Source organism: Balaenoptera ricei, chromosome 1 (assembly GCF_028023285.1).
Source record: "Balaenoptera ricei isolate mBalRic1 chromosome 1, mBalRic1.hap2, whole genome shotgun sequence".
Lineage (NCBI taxonomy): Eukaryota > Metazoa > Chordata > Mammalia > Artiodactyla > Balaenopteridae > Balaenoptera > Balaenoptera ricei.
The window spans coordinates 192,837,508-192,861,141 of NC_082639.1; the positions used below are offsets into that span (position 1 = coordinate 192,837,508).

General features: G+C 62.4%; 2 protein-coding genes across 2 annotated transcripts; both read right to left on the minus strand.

Annotated features, from left to right (window-relative positions):
• Positions 1-268: 268 nt before the first annotated feature.
• Positions 269-8,671, minus strand: ARL8A (ADP ribosylation factor like GTPase 8A). Its single transcript, XM_059943472.1, has 7 exons — positions 8,270-8,671; positions 3,958-4,038; positions 3,588-3,661; positions 2,386-2,479; positions 2,114-2,181; positions 1,798-1,868; positions 269-1,338 (listed from the first exon to the last, which is right to left on the minus strand). The coding sequence occupies exons 1-7, from the start codon at positions 8,390-8,392 to the stop codon at positions 1,289-1,291; spliced, it is 561 nt and encodes a 186-aa protein (XP_059799455.1). The 5' UTR covers positions 8,393-8,671; the 3' UTR covers positions 269-1,288.
• Positions 8,672-9,767: 1,096 nt separating this feature from the next.
• On the minus strand, positions 9,768-19,565 carry PTPN7 (protein tyrosine phosphatase non-receptor type 7). Its single transcript, XM_059943483.1, is given in 12 exon segments — positions 9,768-11,150; positions 11,311-11,451; positions 12,243-12,356; positions 13,714-13,871; positions 14,512-14,622; positions 14,910-15,047; positions 16,162-16,238; positions 17,380-17,464; positions 17,752-17,935; positions 18,344-18,420; positions 18,422-18,659; positions 19,502-19,565. Coding segments are annotated over 10 exon segments (1,086 nt in total). The 5' UTR covers positions 18,470-18,659; positions 19,502-19,565; the 3' UTR covers positions 9,768-11,150; positions 11,311-11,357.
• Between the last annotated feature and the right edge of the window lie 4,069 nt (positions 19,566-23,634).

Sequence of the window (23,634 nt, forward strand, 5' to 3'; positions counted from 1 at the left end):
ACCGGGTGCAGCCGGGCAGTTCCCGACGCAGACCCCCTGCATTCCCCTGGCAGCTGCTGGCTCAGAGCTGGGGACACAGCAGAGTCCGACTGGAGGAGGAGGCGGCGGGGCAGGAGCCGGCACGCCCGCGGGGGCTGCTCTGTGAAGGGCCATTGTGCGCCCGGGCGAGCGCGTGCCTCCCTTCGGCTGGGTGCGCCCAGGGTCGGGGACCAGAGTCCCCAGCCTGCCGGGCTGTGGACAGAAAAAAAACCCGCACCGCGCACCCCCCCAACACAAAATTGTCATTTATTCTTGTTGTTAGGAGGCAAAAAAATGTACAGTTACAAGAATCATTTTCCAAACAGAGGTTAAATATGAGCTGAAAAGTGTAAAAAAGGAAGAGGGACATCACTTTACAAATCATTAAATTAAACAAACAGAAAACAAAACCCAAAGAACCAACCCCCCATGCTGAGTTCTCTCCTTGTGCAACTCTGCAAAATGAGAACAGAAAATGAGGTGGCCCGTGGAGGTGAGGGCCCAGGGAAGGGCAGGAGCTGGGAGCCAGGAACAGGCGGGAGGGGCTGCTAGGGCGCTGGCCTCCTGCCCCTTCGCCCCCGGTCTCCGGCGCCTGGTTGAGCCTGGTGGCCATGCTGAGGCTGGGGGCGGAGAAGGGCGTCTCTGGAAGCTCCCGTCAGCCTGTGACATTCAAACACTGCGGAGACAGGCCAGACTGGGAAGTGGAGACAAACGGGACGTGGGGACGGCCACCCGTGCCTGAGCTGGTACCTGCCCCTGTGCCAGCCTTACCTTTCCTGACCTGAACCGGCCCCAGCTAACCCCGCTATTCTCCTTCTCTCCAGACCGCCCCCTCCCAGATCCTGACTGGCCCCTGCAGCATCAAATGGTTGATTTTAGTCTTTGCTTAAATTAAAAAATTAAAATATATATACATATATATACTGTACACACAGGACAATAACAGAAGAGTGTGGGAAAGGGAAGCAGGGAGCGGGACAGGAGAGGAGGCGGGGCTGTGGGGCGGGGCTGCAGAGGGGAGGGAAGCAGGGCGGCGGAGAGACAAAGGGAGAGGGGAGGGGGGAGGTTAGGGGACCGGAGGGGAGCAATTTATTTTACAATAAAATCGGGAGTTCAAACCTCAGCAGAACAGGACTCTGGGACCCCCAGAGGGCCCCTCCCCATACCAAGTAAGGAGGGGTGGGCTTGGGGGGGCGGCAGGGGGAGGGGGCGGGAGCTCGGCTTCAGATCCGGAGGGCGGTCCCTGGTCCGAGGGGGCGGGGCCGGAGTCTCAGCTTCTCCGTGACTTTGAGTGCTGGATAAGCCACTGTAGGGTGATGTCTGCGGGGCAAGAGAGGAGGTTACAGGGCTTCAGGGCTGGTTCTCCTGAGGGTAGAGCATACACCTGGCGGCGGAGGGATGGGAGGGGGCGCGCTGCAGCTAGGGTCAACCCTAAGAGCATCACAAGCCCAGCTTCCAGCTGTCAAGCTCCGAACAGCCCCTGATGGGTGCAAGGGCATCTGGCTGCGGTGAAAGAGACGGAGCCACAGGACGAGTCCCTCAGACCAGAAGGGTCCGACCCTGCGATGTCACAGGCGGGGAGTGAGCCCCAAGGAGAGGGAATTTGCCCAAGATCACACACCAGTTGACGGCAGAGCTGGCGTGATGATCAGGATCGGGGCTTCCCGCTACCTGTCCTGCCCAGGAGAGCCACGGCGCTCTGGGCTCCAAGGAGAGAGCCACCGGATGCCTTCCCCTCCTGCCCCCTCCCCGCGAGCGCAGCGACGCCCCCAGACCCACCGATGTTGTCCTTTTCTTTGCACGAGATGGAGTAGCAGCAGATCTCTCGGTCCTGGATGGCAGACAGATTCCTGCAGGAGACCAGAGCTGTCTGCTGAGGCTGCCACTGAGCAAGGAGCTGGGGTCCGGGGACCGGGCGCAGGGGCGGTCGGGGATGGAGGGACGGGGAGGGGGATGGGGGCGAAGGGCGGGGCTCGGGCAGGCGCGCTCTAGCGCCACCAAGCGGTGGGCACCGAGAGCAACAACAAGCCCTCCGCTCTGGCGCCTGGGAGTCTGGGGAGCAGGGAGGAAGGACAGGGAAGAGTCGCCAGCTCACATTTTCTCGATCAGCTCCTTCTCATCCAAGGCTCCCGGGAGGTCTCGCTTGTTGCCCAGGACTAGGACCTGCCGAGAAGGGAGGGCAGGGCTCGGTCCAGGGCAGCAACGGCCAGGCTGCCCCGGGAGGGGGGCTGGCTTCCGCAGCCCCGTTGCCTCCGCACCCCGCTCTCCAGCCCCTGTCGCCAGCAGTGTTTACCCCCCCACCCGCCCCCAGCGGTCCCTGGGCCTTCCCGGCGAGCCCCCAACCCTCCCGCCCCACTCGGGGCTGACCGGGATGCCCTGCAGCTGGGGCTTGTCCAGTAGGTTGTGGAGCTCATTCTTGGAGGCCTCGGTCTTCTCCTGGTCAGCGGCATCCACCATGTACCTGGGGGCGGCGGGTGGCGACAAGCTGACACCACAGGCTGCGGGCTGCGGGGGGAGGAGCTGCAGCAGCTCCGGCTCGCCCCTCGGGGTCCCCAGGCCACCTGGGACGGCTCAGGCAGGTGCTCTGAGAACGCCTTCTGAACGGATGGGCGTGAGAACCTGCAGGGGCCGCTGGGCCTGCCCTTGTCCCATCGCCCAGACCCCTGGAGAAGCTGCTGCTCCCGTGGCAGCGCTGGGCCCCATAGGATTAGACCTAAGTCCTTCCCAGAGTGACCCGCTTATGTTCTCAGGGCAGGGCTGGCTAGACAAGGGGGCGAAAACAGCAAAGGAAGCCCCAGAAGACTTTCCTGCATCGAAATGCTTTTTAAAAAAATCAGGTTGGGGACTTCCCTGGCGGTCCAGTGGTTAGGACTCGGAGCTTCCACTGCAGGGGGCAAGGGTTGCATCACTGGTCTGGGAACTAAGATCCTGCATGCTGTGCGGGCAAAAAAAATTTTTAAATAATAAGAATAATAAAAAAATATCTGGTTACTGGGTGTAAGATAGGCTACAAAAATGTACTTTACAACACGGGGAATAGAGCCAATATTTTGATATAACTGTAAATGGAGTGTCACCTTTAAAAACTGCATAAAAAAATAAAAATACATAAAACTTTAAATTTAAAAATCAGATTAAAAACAACGAAAGCTAAATGATCTTTTGTTTGGGCACATACATACGTAGGATAAAATTATTTTTAAAAAGCAAGGGAGAGAATTCCCTGGCGGTCCAGTGGTTAGCACTAGGCGCTCACTGCCAAGGGCCTGGGGTCAATCCCTGGTTGGGGAACTAAGATCCCACAAGCTGTGTGGCACGGCCAACAATGAAAGGAAAAAAAAAAAGCAAGGGAATGAACCACTAAATCACACAAAATTCAGGATAGGGGTGAGTCTGGGCTGGGGGTAGGCAGGGAGATGAGGAGGGACACACAGATGCTTCAGCATGAAGTGGTCAGTCCTCTGGTTCTCAGACTGGCCGGTGGGCGCCCAGAGCGTCTGTCAAAGCAAAGGCAGCTGCACACAGGTGTGAGTCACCTGCCAACGACCACGGCCCTGCTGCGCACTTACACGATGGCGCTCACTCCTCGGCAGTAGCGCTCCCACATGCTGCGGAAGCGGGGCTGTCCCCCGATGTCCCAGAGCTGAGCAAGAGAGGTGAGCGGGTGTCAGCAGCAGGCAGGCCCCCAATCCATCCCGGCTCCCACGTGCCCCCCGCCTGCCCCAACGGAATTCCTTCTCTCCCTATGTCCCTGACTCCTAAGCCTACCTGAGCTCTTTCCCCAACTATCCGGTCGGACCCAAGCCTCTGCTTTCCTCTAGCTTCTCCTCCGGGGGCCCGACACATACAGACACGTGCACACACGCGCACATGTGCACACACGCACACACATCCTCTGCGGCCGTGGGCTTGTGCCCAGGGGCCAGCTCGGCTGCGCACCTTGATGGTCACGTTCCCTTTGGTGATCTTGCGCATGTTGAAGCCCACGGTGGGGATCATGTCCTCATTGAACTGTCCCGACTGGAAGGAAGAGTCAGAATTGGAAAAGGGGCAAAAATCGCCAGGACCCAGATGCGCTGTCCGCGGCCGCCACGGACCAAAAGGCTGCGGGAATGAAGCAGAGGCCAGGCCGGAGCCTCTCAGGCGCCCCGGGGTCCCGGGCAGCTCCCGCGCGCCCCCTGCTTTCAAGCAAGACGGGCCCTGACCAAGCCCGGTGTCCACCTCACACCCAAGCTCCCCTGTGACAAAGAGGCCCCTCGAAGTCGCTCGACCAGGATGGAGAAAGTCCTTCCTGAGGTCTAACCCACCTCTCTGTTGGACCAGAGCCCCCTTTCTGTATCTAGCCTCCGGTGGAGCAGGTCACGTTAAACAATCTAGGTTTACACTTTCACGCGGTAGTAAATGTTCACATCAAACTGAGGGTCGGTAAGTCAGCCACGCCCCAAATGCAATGCGCAGCAAGCAACTTCTGGGTTTCTTTGTACTGTACCCATTTGTAGGATGGGTACTCCTCACCGTGCACCCCGACTAGACTGAGAGCTCTCGGGAGAGGAGCCACGTCTACACTGACATTGGTGAATGTTCACCCAGTAAGTAGCAGTTAACCGTAATCCCGTTTCCCATAACCCACTTTCAAATTCTAACAATTCTCACGTCTCCCCTCTAAATTGTCTCTAAGATCTCTAGATTGTTCTAAACTAGCCACAGGCCTCTATTAAGGCCAGACCAAACTCCGCCCAAGGTCATCTCCACGTTCACATGTAGGACACCTCTGCTTCTCCCCCAGACGCAGGCTGAAGGAGATAGGGCTTACTTAACCTTGAACCTGAGGGGACAGCCTTGTTCTGTTACCATGTCATTGTCTTCTACCAGGTGGGAGGAGTAATTTGCCTAAGGCCACACAAAGTGGTCAGGGGCTCTGACCATTGGCCAAAGTGTAGGACACGATGTTTTCTCATTCAGAGCCTGTGAGTCTGAATGAAGACCCCCCCCACCCCACCCCAGTGAGACGGATTGATTCCCTTTTATCTTCAGGAATCACCTGAGCTCGTTCACCAAGTCCCTCGGATGTGAGCACTGAATGCTCAAGACCTGATGCTCAAGATAAGATGGTTGAGGGTTCCTAACCTGGAGGCCAAAGAGGGGCTTCGGAGACCCCCTGAAAGTGCACACAATCTGTATGTGCACATTTTTCTTTGTATGTACACGCCTCTGGGGAAAGGGTCTCTGATTTTTATCGGATATCAAAAGGGTCCAAGAGCCTCTAAAAGTGAGGAAACGTGAGGAAAAGGTAGTGCCCTGAGGAGGTTTTGCTTTTGGCTAAGTAGGGAGAACCATGTATGGTTTAACTCCACAAATCCCAGCAGGGTGCAGGTGGAATGGGGCACCCACTGGACCCCAGCCCACTCCATCCCCAACCGGGCAGATGAAGAATGTGGAGCCTGAGGAAGGAAGCCCAGCTCTTGTTTATCACTCATCGTGGAGGAGCTTGGACAAGACACTTGGACCTCTCTGGGCCTCAGGGTTTCCTTCTGTGAAATGGCAGAAAAGGGTTTTGGTTTCCTAACAATTGGCAAATAGGGCTCACAAAGTGCTTGGAAATGGTTTCCATACATGAGGAACCATCATTGCTCTTTGGCAACCCAGAACATTCACAGGCTCCCCTAGAAATGAAAAGCCTAGCCTGGCAGAATCTGATCCTGGACAAAGGCGGGTTCCAGGAGGACCCTCAGGGAGCCAGGCTCCCCGGCCCCAGTATTTCCAGTTCAGCTGTGAATCAAAGCTAAGCTGGAACCAGTCACAACTTCATTTCCCGGCTAAGGCCTCAGATCTCACAAGCTCCTCATTCAAGGTCAGCAGGAACCCTAAAGTCATCCGGTGGAACCCCTGGCTCAAACTTGAATGCCCTCTGGCTCATCCCTCCTGGGTCAGCTCCAACACTCCAAAGTGCTTTATAATGAGTCAAAAATCCATCTTCCCAAGTCTACCCCAAAACTAGTTCTTCCATTGGACAGTCTTTTACACTTGGAAGTATTTGAAAATGGTCCTCTTGTTTCCCTCGGGCAAAACATCTCCTACTTTCTGGCAGCACAAATTTTTCAGAACTCAGAAAGTGAGTTTTGGGTTCTCAGGTGCACTGGAGAGTCTCTTTGTGATGTTTCCCAGCTCACATTAGCCCGCTGAGCAGCTTACACATAAGCTCAATTTCTATTTACAGTCGGACTCATAGAATGAGTAGGAAAAAACCAAATGGGTAAAAGCTGAGACAAAGAAAGGCCAAAAGAAGAGGCAAAGGGGATTCAGAAGGTCAGTGGTGGGCATGGGACAGAGCCCGGGGTCCTGACTCTTCATTTCTTTCTGAAAGATACTCCACTGTGATCATACACTGGTGGGCGGAAATGCTGTGGCCCTGGAGGAGCTGAGAACTCTGGACTCACCCAGACTCGGGCACTCCCACTGCAGCCCACAAGGGATGGGTGTTCTGGAGAAGCCTCTTTCTAGGGAAATCCAGGCTGCACTTTTAGGATGTGTGAGTTGAGGTGGCAAATTTATGTCCTAAAGATGAAGGCCCAGCTAGGGGAGGGGAGCCCTCGCTGCACCCCTCAGAAACTCCTGACCCTGGCAGTGAAACCTGTGACTCTTGGATTCCGTTTCTGACCTGCCAGAGCATCCCATTCTCTGGACACGACCAGGACACGGAACCGCCTGGGTTCCTGTGGATCCCCGCCTAGGAACACAGCTTTGTAAACGCTCCAGGAGGAGAGACTCCCTGGGGGCCAGAGGTGATGTCCAGGCTGAGCCACGAGAGCAGCAGCAGCACCGACTGGTCCCCCCTCGGCCTCACCCTGGAGACAGCTCCCAGATCTCGGCACCTCGGAGCTAAGCCACAGGCCCGCAGGACCCGAGGCCAGGCGTTGCGCTCCTGCTTTTGGAGCCCAAGTCAACGCCAGGTCTAACCAGGGGCCTGCGACCAAGGGCCAGAGCCTGGGCAGACGGGAGCCCAGGAACCATCGTGCCAACAAACCCAGCCTGGGCCCGAAGAGCCTGTCCTGCTGGGTGAGCGGCCAGGAGCCCCTGGGCAGAGGTCATCGCAAACATGTTTGGGAAAGGAAGCCAGTGCTCAAACATGCCATCATGGGGTACCTGCCCCCCAGTCTCCCTCCACCCTTCTCTTCGAGGGTGGGCAGGATGCAGGCAGGGGAGGTACCCAGGCTGGCAGGTCACACTTCTCTGCTGACCCCTGTCATGTACGGCCGCCCCACAGCTCTCAGAAACCCCCGTCTGCGGACGAGGGCCGGGTCCCCAGACACCTCAGCTCTGCCCAAGCCTTCCTCAGCCCCACATGCCCAGCCCAGCCCTCTCAGAAATGCAGGCCACAGCCGCTACTGCAGCTCAGCTCAAACACCCAGAGAGCTCATCTTCCCCTTTCTTTGAGGCAGATTTTAACTCCTCCCCACCACTGCCCTGGCGCTGAAAGGCTTGCACTTGCCCACCTCGGTCTTGATGACCCAAAGCCCTCAGAGCCACTCTCCCTGTGTCCCCAGAGTGGACCTGCCCCTCCACCTCCAACTCATCCTCTGGGTCCGAAGCACCCCCTCCTGCCCTGCAACTTCCGGGCCAGGCCGGGACTCCGAGCTCCCTTTAGGATGCCGGATGCAGTGCCTCCTCCCCGGACCCCCAGCTGGACGCCACGGTCGGGGAGAGGTTCCCCGTGGAGAAGGAGTCTGGGCTGGAGCCCAGGGCCTCTGCTGATTCCACTCCCCCCAGGGATCCCTCCCCCCCCCATCCCCCATCAATAGCACCGGGGCTTCCTCTTCCGGCCAGGAGGGGTTAACCCCCCGGGGTGGGGCCGGGCCGGCCCGGGCCCCCTCCCCCAGCCTCGCGGGCATCCGTCCTGCGACCCTCCGCGCGCCGCACGGGCAGGCCCTGCACTTTCGCCCCGTCATGCGCCAGGGTGCGGGTGCCGGAGGAGGCCCGTCTCCGCGGGCGGCGGTCCCTCTGGCCTCGTGACACCCTCGGCGCCACCGGTCCTGGGGCCCGGGCCGCGTCCCCTCGTCCCCCGCCCCTGCGCCCGGCCGTGCCATCCCGGCCCGGGCGCGCGCCGCCAGGTCCCCAGGGCCGTGCTAGGCCCCGCGCGCCCGGGCCCGCGCCTCCCCGCCGGCGCCAGCCGTGCCGGCCACGCCAGGCGGTGACCCGCTCGGCTGGGCGCGGCGGGGACCTGAGGCCCGGCCGGCCGGCCGGCGCCCCGTACCGCGATCACGTTGACGAAGGTGGTCTTGCCCGAGTACTGCAGCCCGACCAGCGTGAGCTCCATCTCCTCCTTCCAGAACAGGGCCTTGAACCAGTCCAGCAGCTTGTTGAACAAAGCGATCATGGTCGCTGCGCCGGCCGCGCCCGGTGCCGGCCTCCCGCCGCCCCTCGTGCCCTCGCGCTGCGGCCGGAGCGGCCCCTCCCCGGTGCGGCCCGGCTCCAGACTCGGTGCGGGCGGAGGCTCGGCTGGAGCGCGCGGCCGCCGACGACTCGCTGCCGGATCGGCGCGCCGATGGGTGTGGCCTCCGCGCGTCCTTCTGCTCCCGGTCGCCGTCCTCCTCGCAGTCGTCCTCCTCCTCGTCCTCTTCCTCCGCCCGCGCGGCCGCCGGCCCTGCTCGCCCCCGAGCGAGCGCGCTCCTCCTGGCTGGGCCGGGCGGGCCGGGCTGCGGGTGCGCTGGGCGGGGCGCCCGCGGGCTTCGGGGCGGCCGGGCTGCTGTGCGCTAGGGGCACTTGGGGAAAGAGCTCCGATTGCTCTTCGCCTTCCCGGGTTGCCGCGCCCCGATTGGCACCCGCTTCCTTCTTACAGGGCGGTGGGCCCGAGGTGGGCGAGGGCCCCGTTGAGCGGGAACATTTCCAGGGTGGAGGAGGGTGGTCCGTGGCTTCCCAGGACGCGGGGACGATGTCTCTAAGATCTTTTGTTCCCTGAGTCCTTGCCTCTGAGCATCTCTCGGTACCGGAGCCCCAGTGGAAGGGAACATCCACCTGTGAGGCCTTGTTAACCACGAGGTACCAGGACCACTTGCTTAGGAAGCCTCTGGCCCAAAGTGACTTTTTCTGGGACCACCATGATACTAAACAGAGAGAGTCCTGGGCGGGGGGGGGTGGGGGGGGGGTTTCCCCGTGAGGGAGGTTTGTGGCAAATGAAAAAAGTTGGCCTGTTTTGGTAAAAACCAAAGTTTTCTTCAGGAGAGCTGGCGGTAGGAGGTGTGGGGCTTGCGGAGATGCTGGTCCTGGGAGGACCCAACCTCGGGGCTGCTGGACCCCCCGATCCCACACCCCGCTTTGGGCGTGCCTTCCTAGTTGGCCTCCACAGGCACTCACGTGGCGTCTGTGGTTTTAGTCAAAGGTGCATAAAGTTTCAATGTCAACCGTATCTGCCAAGCCCAGCCGAGATGACCCCGAACGATCAGTTGCCAGAGTGGAGGTATCACAAAGTCCTGGCCCTGCGCAATATCCTGGGTTATTAAGTTATTAACTTACATGGTCTTTCTAGTCCTTGCCCTTTGTGAGTCCCTCTCTAGTGCCTAAGGAACACCTTTGCCCGTTTCCCAGACTGACTCCAGTGTCACTTTGTTTCATGTGTCCCTGGAAGGGCTGTAAGAGTGCACGTCCTGGGGTAGAGAGGCAGCCTGTTCCTGGTCTGTGAATTCTTACTCTCTCTACTGATGCAAAGAGGCTCCAGAGGCCTGAGAGGAAGAGGGAAAGAAGGAATGACTCAATCATCTGAGAAGTCTTTATTTTCCCACCTGCTCACTCTTCAGAGCCTGTCCTCAAGCTCTGGGACAGGGTTGGGGCAACAGCGCCCAGGGAGGGGAGTCTGCCACCCGTGCGGTGGCTTTCCTCCTGTGGGGTCTGAGCTCAGGGAGGACCAGGCGCCTGATGGCCCTGCACCCAGCGCCACGGGCACCGGGAGTGCCTCTCATAGGGCAGGAAAGCTTCAGGAGGGGGTGAGCCCATTCCCAGGCGGTGAGGAAGGAGGACCAGCAGAAGCATTAAGGAAGTCACCCTCGGTTCCGACGCTGCATGTTTTCCAGAAGCGCTGTCTGAGGGAAAGGCCAGCTGTTCTCTGGGACCCAGCTCCTTGGGGGGTTCCTCGGAGAACTGGCCCCGGCAAAGGCAGCCGCCAGGGGCCAAGCACCTGGAAAGATGGTGCCTGCCTTCCTCCCCATGGGCAGCCCATCTTGGATTCAAGGACGAAGGATTTGGACGCCTCGCTGGGGTGTGGTGGTCAGCCCTGAGATAGATCTGGGGGGCCCTGGACATCGTGTGGATGTGAGGTGCGGAGGGGAGTTAGCTCTCTGGGGGGGTCCGGGTTCAGCCTGAGCCCCTGGGTCCGTGTAGGTGCTTTAACCCGGGTCGCTCATGGCAACAGCCAGACATCCAGGCGTGCTCTGCGGGGAGGAGGCCATGGCAGGGCTGCTTATCTAAAGTCAGGCAGTGCTCTCGGCTCCTTGCTCGTCTCTTGTGTCCTCCCTGGGTACTCGGAGTCCCTTCTGGGGTCCGAAGGCAGGCAGAAGATGCTGGGCCTCCCTGGAGAGTAGCTGGGGTGGGTGGCCGGCAGTTACGGAGGCAGGGGCAGCCGTCTGGGCCTCCAAGGGGTCCGCACACTTTCCCTCTTCTAGAGATTTCAGCTGTCCCACCAGGTCACCTCCATAGCCTGCTCCCCGGACACTCGTGTGGGCACAGGGGTAGTCTGGTCCTTGCTCCCTTTGGGGGGTGTCCAGCCTCACAGATGTGGGTGAAGAGGCAGAGTCCCTGCTAGGATGCTGAGGACTTGGCCAAGGTGGCACCAGGCTTTTCCCAGCTCAGGTCATCGGCCTGTTCTCGGGCTGGGCCAGGGTTGGGGGTGATCTTGCGGTCACTCTCTCGCCAGCCCCAGGAAGGGGGTACAGCCGGAGTGGCTTCTAGGTGCTCCTCTGGTTGTTCTCCCCCGGTGGCAGTAAAGCACCTGATGTCCACGTCCGAGGAAGAGACTGAGGCTCACACGGCGTTTCAGGGACCAGGATTCCCGGGCCTCTTCCCCAGCTCTGTTGTCAAGGTCAGCTGCCAGCTGTAAGCTCGGAGGGACAGGGGGGGTTGCCCCTGGTGTCCACTGGGGGCCTCTGCAGGGAGCAGGGGAGTGGGCAGTGCTGAAGAGCCAGTGTCTAGCCCTGTCCTCACCGTCCAGCTTCCTGTGACCCCAGACACACCCCGAGGGGCACCCTGTTCCCATGCCCACCCAGGGGGTTCCCCAGGTCACAAGGCCCACTTTCCCAAACCCACCTTCCCAGGCCCAGGGAAGCGGCCCTGGGCAGGGGAGGGTGCCAGGGTCAGGGGTTGGGCTCCTCTGGCAGCTGGGCGGCGTACAAGGCCAAGGTGTGGTGCAGGAACTGGTACTGCTCCGCGGTCTGGATCATGCCCCCCCTGCGGGGAGAGGCACGCAGGCCGTGAACAGCGGTCCGGAGGGGAGAGCCTGACCTGCCCGAAGGCCTGTCGGCTCCTCCTTCCAGGTGCATCCTCTCTGCAGCGGACTCCTCCCGCTGCGCCCTCCCCAGCCTGGGGTGGGGGGTAGGAGGGGCCCACGCGGGCAGGGGTCTTCTCTGGCCCCTCAGCTCCTGGGGCAGAACCAGCCCCTGAGTCCCCAGGCTGGGCCAGGAACATTCCTGAGCCCCAAGATTTCCTCTTCCCGGTAACCTTAGAAGTAATAATTCTATATATGTGTATAGTAGGCGCTTGTCTTCCCCCAATACTTTCACATCCGTTAACGCGTTCCTTATGGCAGCTCTCTGGGGAAAGGGCCATTGTTTCTCTCTAGATAAAGAAATGGGGACCCAGGGAAACACGGTGACAGCTCAGTGAGATGCACCCTGGTCCTCTGTCTCCAAATCCAGTGAGCTGCTGTGCATCGCCTATGGCCGCCTCGTTTCTAGAACCAACCGTACTCTTTCCCCCCACCTTTCCCCTGAGGAGGGAATTTGGAAAAACAGAGACAAAAAACAGAAGAGATTGAAAGCTCGGGTAAATCCATAGGGTGGCCTATTTAACTCTAGGCGCCCCACGTCTGCCACCCCCCCGCCCCCCGCCAGAGAGCTAAAATTCTAGATTCTCGCCAGGGTGTGAGCTGCAGAAGAACAGCTCTTTAAGCGAAAGGGGCCCCTTCCTTTCCCACAGGAAGTGCCTGGTGGTGAAGTGCCCCGCTCAGGCCGCAGACCCACCTATCCAGCCGCAGCTGGCACACGATGCCCAGAATGTCCACTTCCCCGAGGGCCTTCAGCTGTTGGCAGCCGATGCGGGTGGCGATGAAGCAGCCAGTCCGGCCGATCCCTGCGCTGGGTCCGGGGGTCCAGGGAGGGGGCGGGGAGGTCACAGGGGGCCGGGTGGGTGGGGAACAGAAGGGAAGTAGGGGTGCCTCCACGGGGTGGGGGGCGGCCACGGAGGCGTCTGCATCCCTCACTGGCCTCACCCTAAAGCCGGTCCAGGTCGCCCTCGGGTCCTGTGGACGTTTTGAGGAGCTCTCTCCTGCTCAGTGGGGGACAGCCGCTTCCTGCTGGCAGGGCCCACGCTGGGCTGGATGACCCCGCGGAACGCCCTCCCCTAACCGTGACGCGTCCTCACAGCTGCTGGTGCTCGGCGCCCTTGCCCGACTCGGTCCTGCCCACAGTCCTGTCCCCTGTGCTCTGTCGTGCCCTTGACTTCCTCCCTTCCTCAGGAAGTCTTCCCCTGTGAGCCCCTGACCTCCCAGCACTGTGTCTGGGTGCACCTGCGGGAGGGGCTTCCAGACCCCTCTGCCTGTGCTTTTGGCCGCTGTGTTCTAGCTGGAATGTGTATCCCAAATGCTTTCCTTATTTTAAGTCTGTCCCCTGTATCACCCCTGACTCCACCCCAATCCACTTCTTACCCTGTGGCCTAAGTATTCTTTGTAACTGGCAAATCCAGTTTTCCGAGCCAGTCCCTTGAGGCCCCTCGTCACTTATCTTCCAGGCTTTTTCATCCCTGCCCCCTTCCCGTGTGACATCCGGCCCCTACTCGCTGCTCTGCTCCCAGCGTCATGTCAGTCTCTAAACTGCACCTCTGGGCCTTTGCACGTGCTGCTCCATCTGCCTGGCATGCTTCCCCCCCCCCCACCCACCCACCCACCATCTTCGCTTGGCTAATTCACCTTTCAGGTCTTAGCTTGGCTTAGAGGCCATTTCTCCTGGAAGACGTTCTCTGGCCAAAGTCTGGGTTGGGCGACTTTGTTCTGTGCCCCCCGCCCCCCCAGTCCCCTTTATGTTCTCATCATGCTGCGTCCTGTTCGTTTCATTGGCTGTCTTTCCCACCAGACCATAAAACTTGGCAGAAACCAAACTGTCTTGTTCACAGCTGTCTCCTTAAGCATCTAACACTGTGCCTGGCAATACCAGGTTTTCAGTAAACATTCATGAGTGAATAAATGCGTTTCCTGACAGCGGGGATCATGTTCGTCTCCTGCCTCAGCAGACTGGGAGCTGCCTCTCTGGACTGTGCCTGGGTGTCCAGCCCACACGTCCAGGTTGTGCAGCCAGAGGGAAGGACAGAGCACTTGCTGGATGACCTAGAGATTCCTGTCCAAGTAAGACCTGGGCCTGCCCGGCCCTGCTCTGCTTAGACTCCTTCCCAGGAGGGGCCCAGTGGGGAGGAAGGGCTTCCGGGGGAGGGGGCACATACCTGCAGTGGACCACGACGGGCCCGGTGTTGGCAGCTGTCTCTGGGCTGTCCTCCACCTCGGCCACCAGGCGCAGCAGGGGCCCAGCCGATTCTGGGGTCTGGTGGTCAGGCCAGGCCGAGAAGAGGATGTGCTTCACTGACCGGCGCTCTTCCTGGTGCTGGGTGGGGACAAAGCGTGAGAACAGGGGCAGGATGAGGGCACCGCCCGTCCTCTTCTCTGGGGCTGGGGCTGGAGTGACCCGAGCAGAAGACGCCAGCCTCGTCCAGCTCACTGTGCGCCACCGCCCCCTCCTCGGACGCTCTCTGGGGAGCGCGGAAAGACCCAAGTTCAAGTCCTGGCTCTGCCTCCAGCCAGCACGTGGCTTTGGGTGACTCCCTTGACCTCACTTTCTTCACCTTGAAAATGGGGCCATGATGCGCGGAGGACAGAGAAACGCTTTGGGGAGCAGAAGACGCTACACAATAACAGAAGCGCTTTTAGGCACTTTTTCAAGTTATTAAGCATCTTGTCAAACGGCCCGCGGTTCCTCCAGCAGTGACTCCAGGACCCCGCCCCCTCCTCCGGGCGTTTGGCACAGACCGCTGGGCCTTCCTGGCGGTTCCCACAGGATCGTTGGCGCTGCCCTACTGGACTAGAGGCTCCCGGAGGGCGGCACCCACATCCCTCTTCTTCTAGTCCCAAGCAGCTCTTTACATGTGGGTTCAAGCAGGTTTCCCTGAGCAGACCTGCCTGTGACTCCCAGGGAAGTTCCAGAGAGTGAGGGTGGCCCGACTTCCCTGTGGACCAGAGGGCGGTACCTGGATGGTGAGCTGCCTCACGGTGTATTCCGGGCTCTCTCTCACGTCCTGGACATGGATGCGGAAGGGCCCGTAGGTCTCCTCCTCCGTGGGCCAGTAGTGGACACACTTCTGGGGGGAGGGAGCTGGGAGTCAGGGGCCAGGGCAGCAGAGATGGGAGCGGGGACCCCAGCTGCGAGGGCTGGGCTGTCCTGAACTTGACACCTGCAGATAAAGTGCCCCCCACCCCTGCTTCTGGCTGGGGATGGCCTCCCTGCCACGTGTCTCAGGGACTGACAGGTGTCCTCAGCTCCCAGGGGAGGCCCCTGCCCCGAGCTGCCCCAGCAGGGGTGGGGGCTGCGGAGGTGGGTGCAGCCTCTCCGTCTGGGCTCGCCAGGGACCGCGCCTCAGCCTCTTACCTCCTTGCCCTCTCGGAGCTGAGTCAGCATGACGATGAGGGACGTCTCCTCCTGCCACACCATCTCCCAGAAGTCTGACACGGTGTTGGGCATAGGGCCCTGGGTGGCGATGTAGGCCTTGTCCTTCCCACCGTATCCCTGCAGGCGGAGGAGGCCGGGGAAGGGTGGCCGGTGAGGCCGGGGCCCTGGGGCGGCCAGACCTGCAGGTGCCGGGCTCAGGCTGCAGCCAGGGACCGTGCAGCCCGGACACACACGTCACAGACACACACACCAGACGCCACATGGTGGGCACGACACGGGCTCTGAGTGAGAACATCCGGTTCCAACCCCTGTTCTGCTCACTGCCTGTGCAGCCGAGAGCGAGTTTCCCAGCTTCTGGTCTGTAAACGGGGTGTAATGGCCATCCAGCAGCACGTGGTGCAGACCAGACTCTACGAAGTGTGTTGGGTTGAGTCTAGCATCTTTCAGGGCCTCTGTGAACGTTCCCTTCCTCCCCCGCTGCTTTCTATTGAATACTAGCGCAAGAGGCGAAGAAAACAGTTCAGTATTTGTTGAGCGGATGTTTCCCTTTTACATGCTACTTTGTATATTTAGCAGCGAGGCGTAGCACACTCCTGCCAGCCTTTCCTCTCCCCTTCAGGATCCTCAGCTTCTTGCTCCTCAAGGGACGGTGAAATCCAGACCCCCCCCCCCCTTCACCGGGCCGCGTTTCCCCCGCAGGCGGCTCCGGCTGCGGGTTATTCACCGGGGCGCCCGGCCGCGGTCCCACCCACTCTGAGCCGCTAGAGGGCGCAGTCTGCACCTGCCGCCTCCCACCCCTGCGGGCCGACGCTGGGGATGGAGCCCACCTGGCCTCCCCGCCTCCCGGTTCCTTGACTGAAGCCGTCTCCACGAAGGAGGGGCTGCCTGGAGCAGCGAAGGCCAGAGGGGAGGGAGCCGGCCGAGCGCCCCCAGTTGGCGCTGCACCTTCCGTGCAGACCTGGGAGCCACAGGCTGGGCCTGGCCCGAGCCGCCCTCGGCGCTGTGAGGCTGGCAGGGGCCGCAGGACGGGGTGCGCCAAGGAGACCGGGGTCTTCCTTCCGGCGTCTGACGTCTGCTCTGTGCTCCCGCCTGGCGTCCTGGCCTGTTTTCACCGGCTTGGCTCGGAAGGGCCGTGGCAGCCGTGGGTCGGAGCTGGGACACCAGGTGCCCGAACCACCAGCCGTGCTGGGCGTTCTCTGGACATAGCCCCGCTTCCCCGCCGGCGACTCACCCGGATGTAGTTGGCGTTGATGTAATCTCCGTCCTCCTGGCTCTGCGCCCGGCCCAGACAGACGCGGCTCTGGGGGTCTAGGAAGTAAAAATCAGCAGAGACCACAGGTCAAAAGGTGACCAGCGAAGCAAACTCACGCAGGGCCAGAGAGAGGAGAGTCCTGTGCTTGTCACGGCACCTGCGAATAGCAGGTGGCCGATACCTATGGCATTATTTCATATGCACGCAGAAGGGAGCCACAGAATGTTCCTGACCAGCAGTGGGCCATGGTCACAGAAGTAACTGGGAAGGTTCCCTGGCTGGTGCTGGGCAGGATGGACAAGCGAGGAGAGGGCCGTTCCTGAACGACATTCTAGTCTGGAGATCAGTGAGGCGCAGAACAGGGTCATAGCGATGCAAATGGAAAAAGAGACATTGTCTCCTGAGAGGCCGGGCTGGAGCTGAGGCTTCATTCCACCCCAAGGCGAGTCAGCCTGGCCGTCTAAGGGGGCCTTTCCCCAGCTCCAGTCCAAGCCGGATGAAGAAGCAGGCTCCCCAGGGCCAGCTGGTCTGGACGGAGGGTGCCTCGGGGCCAGGAGCAGGGCAGTCCCCCCCTTCCGTGAGCGCTAACAGCCCCCGGACTGGCCCAGGCAGGCAGAGGGCTGTGGCCTCCAGACTGGGGGTTCCTGGAGGTGGCCTGGCCAGATAAGGCTGCTCTGAGCGGAGCGGGAGGGGGAGAGTGTCCCCGGGCCTCGTGCTCAGAGGGCCTGTGCCTGCCTCTGAAATACAGGAGGTGCTGATCCCGGGACCCCCATCTGCAGCCTCCTCGCTGCCTCCATCTGAGATCCTCCAGCCCCCTCTCGGGGAGCCATCCTGACGGGGCCTCTCCCCCCGCAGACCTGTGTGGGCCCTTTCCCACGTGGGAAGAAGAGGAGGAAGGAGGTTTGGTGCAACTGGCTGTGTGACCTCCAGCAGGTTACACAACTTCTCTGTGACTTGGTTTCCTCATTTGTAAAATGGGGATAAGAACACCATAGCCCGACTTCCTGGGGTCACACTGGGCAGTGCCGTCCTATCCTCATGCTGCTTGTGGCTACGGCTCCCCTTCCCCAGCCAGGCCCGGGTGTGGGCATTCCTCTGCCGGAAGAAGAGCCTCTGCGGACGGCAGCTCTCTCCTGGCCGAGGCTGTGTTTTGCCTTCTGAACGCCTCCAGCCCCAGGCCCCTGCTGCAGTCCTTACTTGGCAAGATGGTCTTGTATCGGTCCTTGGAGGCATGGCCAGGAATATCCAGGTCTTCAGGGCTGACAAAGTTTGAGGGGATCTTCTGGCGGGGGGAGGAAGCAAGTGAACAGCGAACCCCCTTCCAGCCTCCTCTCCCTCCACCTTTCCTAGTAGAGCTGGGACCCAGCTGTTCCCTCCTGGCATCAGGACGCAGGTCTAGATGTGGTGGAGGGCAGAGGAGGGAGCCTGGGCGGGTTCCTTCCTGGAGACCCCGGGGTTCTCTCTCCCAAGGGCCCAAAGGGGACAGGCCCGCAGGCCAGGGTAGAGTGGTGCCAGCTGGCTCTCCTGATTCAGAAGGGCAGTGATGCGGAGGGGACCCCACGTTCTTACCAAGAATTCCTCTTCCAGCTGCTTGGGGCTGGGTGGCTGGTGCTGCAGGGCCCGGCGGGTGAGGGGGTGCCCGGCTGTGCGCAGAAAGTGCAGGGTGACCTCCTGGGGTGTGCGCACCGAGCAGATGGGCTCCACGGCCCCCAGGGACCGCACGTCCAGCATCAGAGCCACATTGGAGCCGCGCCTGCAGCACAGACGGCCAGTGTCCCGTGAGCCCACGCGCGGTCAGCCTCTGACAGTTATGATTGTTACGGGCACCTCTGGGGGGCGGCTCCTTGTCTCCCCTTGCCCCAGAGGCCCGGGCCCTGTGCACCCCCACCCCTTGTCAGCCAGAGCTGCTGCCCCCACTTCCTGTTCCCAGCCCGGCCCCTAAAGCTCCGACCCGTATCCAGGCCTGGAGGCCCCGGCCCCCTCCAGGGGTGCTCAACCCGACCTGGGGCTTGGGGCGCAGGTGCGAGGCTGACGCAGAGCTTGTGCCCCAGACAGGTAAAGGGCATGCAAATGACATGCAGATGAGCACATCTGCTTTCCTTTTCCTGGAGAGGTGGTGAGGGTCCCGCAGGAGGGAAACCCCTCCCGGAAAAGGTCTCACCTCTCCTGCAGGCGCACGTGCTTCTTGGCTGGCGCCTGGTCAGGTGGAAGCTGGGTCATGGCTGCCCTCAGGGGAACGGGTGGCTGGCGGCTGTGCTCTGGAGTGCCCCCCGCAGGCCTGGACCATGCTGGGGGGCTGGGCCCAGGGGAGGCTCACTCGGCCATGAGCTTTGACCTCTGGGCTGCCTGGCCCAGGCCGGCTTTCTGCCCTCTGGCACCTCTGTTTTCACTGGGGTGTCTTCCGTTCCCCAGGAAGTGGCGGTGTTTTCACCCTGGGAAGGCCAGGATCTCTGCAGGGGCACCCGGGAGGCGGCAGCCTGTGTTTAGAGTAAGGGCAAGATGAAAGGTAGAGACGGTGGGTGAAGATAGGAAGGAATCTGGGGGGAGGGGGCGGGGCGGGGCGCTGCCCCAGCCCTACGCTGGAGGCCAGGTCAGGGAGGGCGAGGGGGGAATATAGCGGTTCTGGATGGAAGAAGGGCTCACACACACCCACTCTGGGTGTACGGGGGCCTCCTCTGGACGAGAAGGTGGAGGCCTCCTGCAGCCTTGGAGCCAGCCAGGGCCCCGGGCGTGCGGGCTGCTGGCCCAGCGGGACCCTCACCCGGCTGCTGGCACTTCCAGCCCCAGGGTCATCCTGGCTTCTGGGGTCTCTGTCCAAGGAGGGAGGCTGGGGGTGTTTCCTTCCTCCTCTGCCCATCCCCCCCCCCCCAGCCCGCCTCGGTAACCGTCACAGGAAATGGCCTCACCAAGCCCTTGAGCGACAGCGCATATGGGGAGGCAACAGCTGGGGGCACAAGAGGGGGCGCAGAGGTGGTGGGGGGCCCTCCTCTGGGGGACAGTCCCCATCTTCCAGACCAGGGTCCCAGCTTCCGAGTCGGGGAGGGGCTGTGGGGTCACCGCGCCCGCAGGGGCCGAGCGGGCCGGGCGCCGAGTGGGCAGAGAGGCTCTCGCAGCAGGAGGGCCTCGTCCGCCTCTCCTCTCCCTTCGGGGCCCTGCCCGCCCCTCGGGGACATCAGGGGGTCAGCACCCACGCCCCAGCCGGGCACCGTGGCCCCGGGCACCCTCCTGCTCATCCCCCTCCGAGACGCCCTCGCTTGTCTCCCCAGGTTCGCACAGCCCTGGCCCGCGGGGCTCCTCCCCGCCCCCCTCAGGTACTTACTGAAGCAGCTGTGTCCCCCAGCGCCTCTTGCCAGCTGTCTGTCTGTCTGTTGGTCTGTCTTTGAGGGCTGAGAAGGCTTCAGGAAGCCAGCTTCCTCCCTCCGCCCCTCCTCGCTGCCACCCACGCACGCCCCAGCTGCCTGTTGCCACCACCAGGGGTCGGCGGCCTCCCGCCTCTGCCCCTCTGGGGGCCGCTGGCCGTGTCCCAGCACCTTCGCCACGGGCCTGGCCCTGCTCGCCGGGAATGGCCGAGGCGCCGGGCCATTCTTGACCACCCGGCCCCCTCCTCCAGGTCCTGGGTGCGTCCAGCCTCTGCCAGCTCGTGGGGCAGGGCTGAGCCGACCCTAGCTCCAGGCTGCCCTGCAGAGGCCCGGGCACTCCTGCTCCCACCGACCTCGGCCGGAGACTGATTTCCACTTCTCTGCTTCTGCCTCGGAGCCTCGCCCTGGAAGCCCTTGCCCCTTCAAGCCGCGGGAATCGTGCCAGGCACAAACAGAAGTGGGCACAGACTGGGTTGGGCAAGGGAAGGCAGGAGTTCTTGCTCCCCAAGGGGACAGGCTCGGGCCAGGCCAGAAGGGTCATCCCAGGCCCTGAGCCACACCCCGGCGCCCAGCCGCCTCTGGCCTGAGCCGGGCCAGCTGCCCTGGGAGTCGGTAGTAAAGACAGCTTGTAGGAGGGTCTCGGGGCTTTCCCCGTCTCCCAGGCCCGCCCCCCAGGCCTCCTCCCAGAACCCTGACGTCTACTCAGAGACCCACGGAGAGCGGACAGCCTCTGGCTCTCACACCAGGGGACCCCTGTGTCTTCTTTGCCCCTGGGGTGCCTGAAGCCTGGGCCTGGGGAGGGGGGTGCCCAAGTCCAAGACCCCACTGGCCCACCTCTGCCTCACCAGTGGGCCTCCTGTTGGCTCCCTGCTCGGCTTCTTTCACCTTGAAACGTTCCCGACACCTTCCGCTCCCGGCGCCCACAATCCCATCCTTCCCCTTCCACCCACTTCTCTGATTCAGCCATCAAAGGGTGACAGCAAAAAAGCACTGACGTACAACAGGCCCGGGGGTGGGCACGCAGGAGGGGCCGGTGGGGAGGGGCTGGCCTCCAGGTGGAGAACAAGATGGCCCTCTGGGGCCCAGGAGGTCCAGAGCTGAGGAAGCACTTGGCTCTGGTGCCCAGACGGGGAGGAGGGCGCAGGAACCTGGGTGGACCTGTGGGCTGTGACCTCTGCCTCAGCTGGCCCTCAACCCCGTCAGTGTTTCCACTAGTGGATGGGGGGTGCCTAGGGATCAAAAGGGGGGCAGGAGGGGATTGGAAAGAGGGCCACCCCCTCTGGGGCAAGCTGTTGATTGTTATCGAGAACAGGAAGCTAGGGTACCGCAGGGGTGGGGAGGAGGAAGCGGGCGAAGCCCTCCCCAAACTGCTCTGCCTGCGCCCCCAGGCTCTTAGGGTCTGAGCCCTCTGGCTGGGAGCATGCCTGCCTCCCAGGTTTGAGAAGCCTGAGGTTGAGCTCCTGGGTGGAGAGCAAGGAAGCTGGGGGCCAGGAAATGGGCAAGGGGGGTGGGGGGTGGGTAGTGTCTGGGCGTTAGGCAAGACCCCGAGAGTCTCTCAGCTCCCTTTAGGTGTGTTTGCGGTAGGCAGATAGTCACCTTGCCTCCTGCCCACCCCTCGCCCCTTTCCGCTCAGAACTGCCTGGACATCTTTGGAGGTGCAAACACAGCTGCGGGGCGGGGGGCGGCACCGCCACAGGCCTCAGAGAGGACAGAGCCCTGCAACAGCCCCGCAGCCTGGCCTGGGGGCCCCGCTGTGCCCTGTCTGGGGGTGGGCTCTGCCCCATCCAGGCTGCTGGGAGCAGGAGAAGGCCTGTATGCCCCAGGAGTGACTCCTGTCCCGGAGCCTCCCCCTCTCCTGGTGCGAGCCTGCCCCCCACAGCTCTCGGGCCGTCACTCCAACTGCTGACTTGCATCCAGAGCCGGGTCTGGGGTGCAGGAAGCCAGGAAGACGCCGCTGCGCCCTTGCTGAGCCTGGGCAGTTACTGCTCCTCCCCGGGGCCCGGGCTCCTTCTCAGGATCGCCCTCCCCAGGGGCCGAGGATCGCCCCTCCCACATCGGTCAGGAGGTGGAACTGGGGCGCTCAGAGCTGTCAGCTGGAGAAGCGGCTCTGGGAGGGCCGAGGGCGCCGGAACTGTCCCCCTCCTCACTACTCCCTTTCCCCACCTGGCCTTCACGCGGAGGGCTGCCTGGGGCTCACTGTCCCCCTGCAGCTGCTCCCCGGTTCCAGAGCTGTGAGCCCCAGGGTCCGGAGCCCCCCAGAGGGGCAGGTGTGCCGGGAATTCCCACCTGCTCGCCCTGGGGTCAAAGGCTGCCCCCCGATCAAAGCCCCAAGGCAGGGGTCTCAGGGACTGGGCCAGCCGTGGGGGCTCTGCACGCCGGCCGCGTCCTGCGCCCCTCCCCGCCTTCCTCTCCGCTCCTCTCCGGAGAAGCCCTGATCCCGGGCACCCCACGCACAGCCCTCAGATCCTGGGCCAGCCCAGGCGACTTCCATGCCGCGTGTCCCTGGCTGCGTAGGGGAGACAGGGACACAGAGAGCTGGGATGTGCGCGGAGGAGGACACCGCAGACAGCCCGGCTGGGAGGGCTGGTGGGAGGTGCGAGCAGCTCTGGGCGCCCCCCAGACACCCAGCCCCCACCCGACCCAGTTTCCTGACACCTCTGGGTGCCGGCTGGTGTGGGGACTTTCCCATACTTTTCAGCCCCCGGCTGAAGGACCCGCGAGTAGGCCGGCCCAGCCGCCCTGGGCCTCCCGGGAAGAGCCCCGTTCTTTGCCGGGTTGCCGGAACTCAGGCCCCTGTAGGAGGACTTCAGGACAGAGGGGAGGCCTCTCCCTCCCAAGCCCAGAGCCAGCGAAATGGACGTGTGTTCCCCAACGCGGCCCTTCTCTCCAGAGGCCCTCCTGCTCCGGCCCCACCCGGCGCCTGCCGCCTTGACGTCCCTGGATCCCACACGAGCACGTGCACTCGGGCAGGTGTGTGCACCCTCATGGCTCACAAGTCTTGCCTGTGTGCACTGTCAGGCCACACGCACGGCCAGGCTGCCGGCACGCACAGGCCCTCGCCCCACGCGACAACCTGGTCAGAGGGACCCAGGCCTGCCCGCTCCCTGGGGACCTTTCCCGGGGTGTGGGAGGAAGAGTGGGAGACAGGCCACGAGAGCCACCCTGCCCTTCTCCTCCTGGGGACTACCTTCCCGGGCGTGGGAGATGCCCAAGGCCAGGCTTCAGCAGTGGGAGCGGAAGGGGGGCCGGAAGAGGGAGGGCTGCCGGCAGCAGCGGGGGAGACGGGCTGGTTCGCACTCGGGAGCCGGGAGGCCTGCACCTGTCCCCTGCCGGCCTCTGCCTCTGGCTGGCTCTCTCCAGAAGGAATCAGTAAGGTGCTCGAGGGCTCGGGAGGCCCCCCGGGGCTCTCTCGGTGGAGGATGTGGGTTTGTCTGTGGGAGTGGCTGCTGGGAGGAGACACAGCCCTTGTGGTACTTTTTTGCTGAATGGAGAGCCTTGGGTTGGGGAGACTGCTTCTATCGTCGGGACCTTCCAGCACTCTCTCCAGACCGCCCCTGCCCCCCAGCCCAAGGCTGCCCCAGTCTGACTGGGGGCTGACAGGTGTGCCCCTACGGCCAGGTGCCTCAGCCAGGCTCCGTCCATAGGACTAGCTGAGGGGTCTGTGCTGTCCCCAACGGGACCCCCTTTTCTGGGAAGTCTTGGGAACAGTCTGAGACCACACCCCTTACCTAAGACCGTGCCCTGCTGTACCTCTTCTACTTAGATTCCGAATTAGGGTGTTTCCACCCCACTTCTCCAGCCTCTGCGGGTCCACCAAAGTGAGGTGCCCAGGTGAGGCGGAGGGCCAAAGGTGCAGTGTTTCCCCCTCCTCTTGGCCAGACTGGCCCCAGATCAGTTTCCCTAGTTGTTCCCCACCCCCAGCCCTTTTGAAAGAGCATGTGTGCACTCGCGTGCGCACACACACACACGCACGCGCGCGCGCGGCCTGGAAAATCTGATGGGGCTGCAGTGCTGAGTTTCCAGGCCCCCATCCAGAGGCCGGTGGGTGGCTCTGAGGTTTGGGGCTGGGCAGAGCTGGGACGGGCAGGCAGCC

What these genes read in the sequence shown, in the direction of transcription:
- ARL8A (XM_059943472.1), bottom strand. Translation starts at nt 8,392, where the DNA reads ATGATCGCTTTGTTCAACAAGCTGCTGGACTGGTTCAAGGCCCTGTTC. An exon ending in CGAGGAGTGAGCGCCATCGT is followed by an intron (nt 2,480 to 3,587) that starts GTAAGTGCGCAG and finishes CGCCGCCCCCAG; the next exon opens with GTACATGGTGGATGCCGCTG. An exon ending in AAGGAGCTGATCGAGAAAAT is followed by an intron (nt 1,869 to 2,113) that starts GTGAGCTGGCGA and finishes GGTCTCCTGCAG; the next exon opens with GAATCTGTCTGCCATCCAGG.